The sequence below is a fragment of the Penaeus vannamei genome, chromosome 41 (genome assembly GCF_042767895.1).
Source record: "Penaeus vannamei isolate JL-2024 chromosome 41, ASM4276789v1, whole genome shotgun sequence".
NCBI lineage: Eukaryota > Metazoa > Arthropoda > Malacostraca > Decapoda > Penaeidae > Penaeus > Penaeus vannamei.
In genome coordinates this window covers 2,460,804-2,468,303 of record NC_091589.1, presented here as the reverse complement: position 1 = coordinate 2,468,303, position 7,500 = coordinate 2,460,804, and the positions used below count along the sequence as shown (strand labels likewise).

Genomic DNA, 7,500 nt, shown 5'->3' with positions numbered 1-7,500 from the left:
GTGAGTGCCAGAAGGGTGTGAGAAAGTGGGTAGGAAGGAAGGAGGGTGTAAGGAGGAAGGGGGAGAGAGATGTAAGTTATGGAAGAGAATGAGTCATCCTACAATGCATTATATGTATATACATTGAGAATAATTGTGCATAATTCTGAGAAAGCTATAATCACAATGCTAATTACATATTTTTTGTTCTGGAATTGTTCAGTTTCATTAATACCTTTTTTATTTTTGTCATTAATGAATCAGGGGAGGTTTGTTTTCAGTAATATTATTGTTGCTTTTATATTACAGTCTAAGTAATTGTTAACCTTTCCATTATCAGTAGCAGTAGTGTCATTATTACCATCATTATCTTCTGATTATTATTATATTATTTATCCTTTCTCTATTATTTATGTATTCAGATATTTATTGTAATCGAAACTATCATTCCATTCATTTATTTTATTCTGTCCTGCAAGTAATTGCAATGAATCATCTCACACTCCACAGGTAATGGTAAACGGCCAGGAGTACAAGCCTTCAGTGGCTGCCTCAACCAAGAAGCTAGCCAAGGCAAACGCTGCTGCTGCCTGCCTCCAGTCACTTGGTCTTTTCCCCAAGGATCCAGCCAATCCCTTATGATACTAGATATCCAAGACCAAAGAGAACTATTTGAAGGGGCAGGGAAGGGAAAATAGCTAAAAGACCCCTTGAAAAGCCTATATGATTGAGGAAGGTCTAGATAGGCATGTTTTTTATTACTCTGTACTTTTTCTGTCTTTCTTTTCCTTTGTTTTGATCCAGGGTCAAGGGAGAAACAAGAACGATCTGAGTCCCTCATGATACCAGAATCCTTGGAAATAAGTGGATTGCATCATAGAGGGGAAAGCCAGTCTTGATGTATTAAAGGGGAGAGAAAGAATGTTACATGATGTTACTAGGGGATAATAAGGCTAAGAGAGGAAAAGTGCAAGAGTATGAGTGTGAAAGAGTGAGTATGAGAGTAAGGGAGAGCGAGAGATAGAGGGGGAGCAAGCAAGAGATAGAGGGGAGACAAGCAAGAGATAGAGGGGAAGACAAGCGAGAGATAGAGGGGAAGACAAGCAAGAGATAGAGGGGGGGGCGAGCTAGAGATGGAGGGGGGGTGAGTGAGAGATCGAGGGGGGGCCAGCGAGAGAGAGAGAGAGAGAGAGAGAGAGAGAGAGAGAGAGAGAGAGAGAGAGAGAGAGAGAGAGAGAGAGAGAGAGAGAGAGAGAGAGAGAAAGAAAGAAAGAAAGAAAGAAAGAAAGAGAGAGAGAGAGAGAGAGAAAGAGAGAGAGAGAGATTGAGAGAGAGAGAGAGAGAGAGAGATTGAGAGAGAGAGAGAGAGAGAGATTGAGAGAGAGAGAGAGAGAGAGAGAGAGAGAGAGAGAGAGAGAGAGAGGGGTTGAAGGGCAGGGGATGAGGGAGTTTGAGAGAGAGAGAGAGAGAGAGAGAATTATCATATTTTTTTTTACAAAGGGGCATATATATGTACAAGTTTTAGTAAAGATAAAAGACAAAATGAAAATAGATAAATAAATGTAAAAAAATTTAGGATGAAAAAATAATGTAAACTTGGTTTTTCTGATCTTGTAAGTCAAGAGTCCATAAATCATAATCATGGTTATTATTTATTGTTTCTCTCACATTTTATATTGTACATGAACTTTACTTGTGCATGTGTGTGTATGTGTGTGGTTTCCTTTATTATATTTATTTATGTACCTATCAAACAGCTAGTATATTGCATCCTGTCAAGAATAGTCCTTGAGTATCATATGGCTGTTTGCAAATATAACAGCAGAAAGGTAGAGATTGTGATTGTAAGTGTGTATAGGGGGGATGTGTGCGTGCATGTGTGCCCGTTTAACAAACTAGGTTAATTACTAAATTTTTTATTTTATTTATTTATTTTTTTTTAGAATATCTATTCATTGTACAAGGAAAAATTTTGGTAAAATGTAAGACCAACAGAATGTTGAGAAATTAGTAAATTGCTTTTGCTTATCTAGCATGAGTTATTTAAATTGCTAAAATTGGCTCTGTGGCATGAGCTGCAAATTTAGAAAATGTGAAAATTAAAGTTGAATCATGAGTAAGGAATATATATAAAAATGAGGGTAGTGCTGGATTGTATTGTAATATATTCTCAGGCAAAAAAAAAGAAAGGAAAAGACGAAATAGTGTGTATGTGTGTGTGTACACACCTATGTATTCTTGTTTTGTAATGTCTGATTTTTTATATGTGAACTGTACAATCTTTCAGTGTTTACTTTTTTCTCTCTTTAAAAACTGCTTTTTTAGTATGATTGATCAGGTATAGTTAGTTTTTTTCTCTCTTTTCTTTGTTTTTCTTTTTTCTTTTTTATTGATATTGTTATTGAATGAGAGAAGGTATTATTATCTGTGTGATTGATGTCTTATATATTAGTGGGGTTTTATTTTCTTGTTTTTTCTGTCATCATCATCATTACCTGTAATGGTAGCCATCATCATTATTAACATTGTTATCATGACCATAGATACTGTGAGACTGTTGGGCATTATTAAGAATTTATTTTTGATTATCATTTATTCATTTTTCTTCATTCATTATGAAATTGCATTAGTCATTTCATATGCATAATTTTAACATACCTGTAATATGATTATTTATTCAGATGGGTAGACATTGCTTTCCTCTTTCTGGCTATAGCCAGGTGGGCCGGCTGTACACAGCTTAAGCCTAGCCACAAAGTCTTAGACTGTTGTGTAGTATTACATCACAAATAAATCAGGTCCCATCACCATAGGGTGGATAAGTGAAAGAAATTATTTGATGGCGGTAGTTTTGTTTTCTGTCTTTCATCATTTCTTTCTTTCCTTCATCTCCTTTCTCATAAGTGTTAGTGGCTGCTCCAGATGTGTAACATGTGGTCTTCTTAGCAATTTTATTTCATTTTGTGTAGGAATGTGTACTTATGCCTACTTGCATGTCAAAAAGGTTCTTTATTTTGTGTGTGTACCTTCTAATCATCTGTTAAAGTTGCAGATGTGTTTTAGCTACACATCTGATCTCATAGAGAATAGTGTTCTCTCTCTTCCTTCCCCAGATTTGCTCATACTCTCTATCCCTTGCACTGTCCGTCCTCTTCTCCCTCTTTTGTCTCCTCCACTACTACTATACTGACCTCTCCTCTTACCTTGATTTTGCATTTGGTCCAAGTACTTCTTTTCAGAGAGGAGAAAAGCAATATACATATTTATATATACACAGGTAAACATGATTTTCTCATTTCCCAAGACTTTCATCATTCTCATCATCACCTGGCCCTCAGAGAAAGACCCTTGCAAATGCTGAGGTTAGTTTGTGAATAACATTATAATAATGCGTGTTGATGTGGGGTCGAGGGTAATCAACGTTTCATTATTTAGTTGACTGTACAAAGGAAATAGTTTTGTTTTATATTGAATGGCAGATATTCAGTGTAAATAATAAAGAGAGGAGAGTTTTGAAATGTGTGGGACTTGTATATGATATATATACATTATATGTGAAGAAATTCTATAGTGTTTTGTGCTATCTTGAAGTTTATCATGATTTAAAGGAAGATTTCCAATTTGCTAATTGTTAAGGGAGTGTGTATATGTAACTATACTTTGTCAAAGTGTATAAATCTTATGGAAAGAAATTGACTTTTATTTGTGTCCTTTGATATGGTGTAAAATCTAGTTATTCCAATGCTACCGAGGATGGCATGTAAGTGCATGCCATGCCCAGTGATTTTGATTGATTTATTGCATTTACACATAGATGGCTCCACAAGTGCTTAATCTCTGAGATAGTCACTCGTCCAATCTATCTTCCCTGCTTACCCCTTTCCTTGATTTTAAGGTGTGAGAGCCATGCTGAAAGGATGAAAGGCTGGCTTTGTGTCAGTCATGAGCTGCCTCCAGGAGCCATGGGCATGGTATTCCCTTGGTTAATTGCGTCGCCCGTACTCCTCATGGGGACCCTGAGGGATAGACCGTTTCTTTTCCCCATTTTATTCAGGCTCACCATGGCCAATAATGAAGATTCTTTACCCATAAGAGGGGCATTAAGGCTTGTCCCTTCATTAACTAGCCTATTTGAATTAGATTTTGTTGGTTTTCTGACTTCTGCCCCTCCTTTGATACTAATACCCCCTTCTCGAGATTTAGTGACAACTTCATCCATTCCAAACCACCCAACCAGGTCATTAATCACCCTTCAGAATGCCCCCCTTCCTCTCTCCCAACATTCTCCTCTCCATCTCCTACTGCAGTCTTATTCAATGGCTACCCCTCTTCCTATATTACTACCCTTCCCTCCTAATACCTCGCTCGTTGTTGTCATGGGAGGGCTTAGGAGACGGAGACTAAGGCCCAAGGTAGGGAATCACCCTACCTTGGATCTCAGCCCTCGCCTCAACTAATTTTACTTGTTTTTCTTTTTTTTTTCTCTCTTTTCCTTTTACGTATCTTATTCATCCCTTTCTTCTTTCTATGATCATTCACGCCATGTTACAAGAGAACTTTTGCTTAACCTCTTCACCCAACTCCCCTTTAGAAACTCTTTTAAACATCCAAAACTTCCTAAATATGACCCAGTGGAACACTCCGTTCCCTCATCCACCCTCCAATCCTTCTACAATTAAAGTATTTGCCGGTATCCATCACCTTCCTCTCCTACACTCTCCTTTTCCTCTGCTCCTCGAATAGCTATCCCCTTTTCTCCTCACAAGAGATCCCTTATTTCTCCGACTCCCCCCCCCCCCCCCGACCCCCTGCAGACATCCAAAAATTCCTAGACATGAATCTAGAAAATGTTCCACTCCCTCATCCACCCTCCAATTCCTCTATTCTTATTCCCTCTACATTCAAAGTATTTTCCGATATCCATCCTCCTCCCCCTCAAGTTGCTCCTGCCCCTCTTCGTCTCACTCTTTCCCTACAAACCCTATCCTCACCTCCATGTGCACCATTCCCTTTTTGTCCCCCATTATCCTTACCTCTCCCACCTGGATGTTCACATGAATCTCCTCTGTCGCAACAGTATCCTTCTCCTGAGCCCTCCCGTCCTGACATTTATCCTGATACCTCGCCATCTCCCAAGTCCCCTTTTCTCATTCCCTGGATGCTTCTTCTCCTAATTTTCCAACAACCATCTCTTTTCCTAAAAAAATGTCCCTATTCATTTCATTTCATTTCCCTGCCCCCTTAACCCTTTCCTCTTTTATTAATCTCTGCTTTACTTCCTTTGCTCCCCCTCTTTCCCCTTTTCACTAAAATACTATCCCATCCTTATCCCATCCCACAGGGTCTCCTGCTACTTCTCCGACAGCCATCTCTACCCGTATTACCCGTTGATCATTTCATAATGTTTTTTTTTACCAATTTTTCCTTAAACAATGTTCCTATTTTCCCCAGCTACAGATACACTCCATTTCACCCAATCCCCCTATGCCATATAACGCTCTATAACCTTTAACATTTAACACACTTTCTCTTGGGCCTCAGCCCTCGACTCAACTAATTTTGCACGGTCTTTTCCCCTCCCCCTTTTCGTTTCTCACCTCCAATTCCTACTACCCAATTCCTCTGGTGTGAGAGCAGTGTTGAGAGGAAGAAAAACCGTGCCGTGGGGATGGTATTCTCTTTTTAAGTTGTCTAGCCCTTACCCCGCATTGGGATCCTAAGGGGCGGGCTATTTTCTCCCCTAGGCTTACCATGGGCAGTAATGAGGAATTTGTACCATTATTAGGGGCATTAAGACTTATCCCTTTATCAACTCTCTTAGCTCTCCAGGCTCTTTTTTTTACCATGACTGAACACTGCTACTACTACCCCCTCCTCAATACCTGCTATCACATCAATCGAGTCCAAATCATCCATCCAAGTCAATACTCAATCTCCAGGAAACATTCTACCTCACCCAACATCCTCTACTTCACCTCCTCACAACTATCTTCATCAACTCCCCCATCCTCCCTTATTACTCCTTATGCAGCCTTATTTTCCACCTCTCCACAGTACTACATCTCTTAACACTACTCCCCACTGAGTACATTTCTCTGCGATGAGGATTTTGATTTTCATTCGTCCTCTTCCCAAATTAGGTTCCTGTGAGCAATGTCCAACCCACAGGCTCAGCCTTAACTGATCATATCATACCCAAATCACAACCGAACCAATCCCATGTCAATGTAAATCCCAGTGTTATCACGATAATAATCCTAGCTCAACCCAGTTCAATTCAATCTCAATCCGAATCAATCCAAACCAATTCTAATTCAAGCCCACACCCAAATTCATATGGACTGGATAATGAATATGGCAGATGTTAGATAAAATGGGACAAAACCTCACCAGAAGCATTTCAGAACATTTTTATTTTATTCCTGCAAACTTTCTGGTTATAAGTATACGTGTTTTTTCTTTGTTATTTGGAGACAACGACACCACACCAAACCGTACAAGCTGTCCACACGAGCAGGTATTGCTTGGCGGGCACCGGTAAAAGCAACATATCGTTACAGACAAGAAAATAATTGGGAAAGTAATGATTTACCGAGTAGTTTGAACGCCTGGACATCATTTTTAATCGTGACAGCCCTTGTGCCGCCGGTCGTAACTTTTCGTGTGGACGTCTGATTCTTTTCGGGACAGGTTCATCTGTGGCGATTCGCTAGGCAGCTGTTTTCCCCGAGGAGAAAGTACACGAGTCTCCTCTCCCAGGTGCCGAGGAGAGAAGGGGCCACAGACGACCCAGGTTGTTTTGGTGGTGGTATCATTCCTGGGGGATGGTAGACGGCCTATAACCCCCCCTCCCCCTCCCTTTAAAGCCTGGTGAAGGTTGCTCACGGCTTTGGTTCAGGAGCTCGACTCGTGAACCCTTGTTAATAAAGTGGCCTTTGCATTTAAATTGTTCTTCTGCATTTGCCATTCTTGTATTATGAGTGGCGGTGTATTGGGAAATCATGGACAAATCGAAGAATGGGTCATGAGTATGGAACATTTTTCGACATTTTGTGCTGAACAATAAGCGAATATGTTATTGTAATGGTTGAGTTTTCTGAGTCTTCGTATTTATCTTCGTTAGGAATCACCCTGAGTATTCTAAAATGCCAAATGTTAAATAAAATATTATGACATAGAATGGAACAATGGAAACATGAACTTTCAGTGTTGTTTTATGAAATAACTCGGTGCAGCGTTCTAGATTTGAGCGTTACATTCAAATACAAGTGAATGTAATTTTAGTAATAAGGGAATAAATTGATAATATAAAATAACTGCAGTATATAATCAGAACTTTTTTCGTTTCAGTAATCATACTAACCAAGATTAAATAAACGCTTGAATCTAACTAAGCCCGCTGGGTTAAGCCTGCATAAGTTAACTTTTCTACAGACACAGTTGGTTTACTTGCTAAAAGCTAGCCAGGTATAATTTTCGGTCAGATGGAAGAGGAATCAGTTTCAATAGCTACACTGTTAG

The 7,500-nt window shown here is 39.4% G+C and overlaps 1 protein-coding gene across 1 annotated transcript in view; it reads left to right on the top strand.

The window, feature by feature from the left end:
• The window catches only part of LOC113806343 (protein Son), a gene marked incomplete in the record, with an annotated part of 44,741 nt that extends 41,070 nt beyond the window's left edge, over positions 1–3,671 (top strand). The window contains 1 exon segment of the mRNA XM_070117867.1: positions 490–3,671. Coding sequence (XP_069973968.1) covers positions 490–621 — 132 coding nt within the window.
• Positions 3,672–7,500: the final 3,829 nt, after the last annotated feature.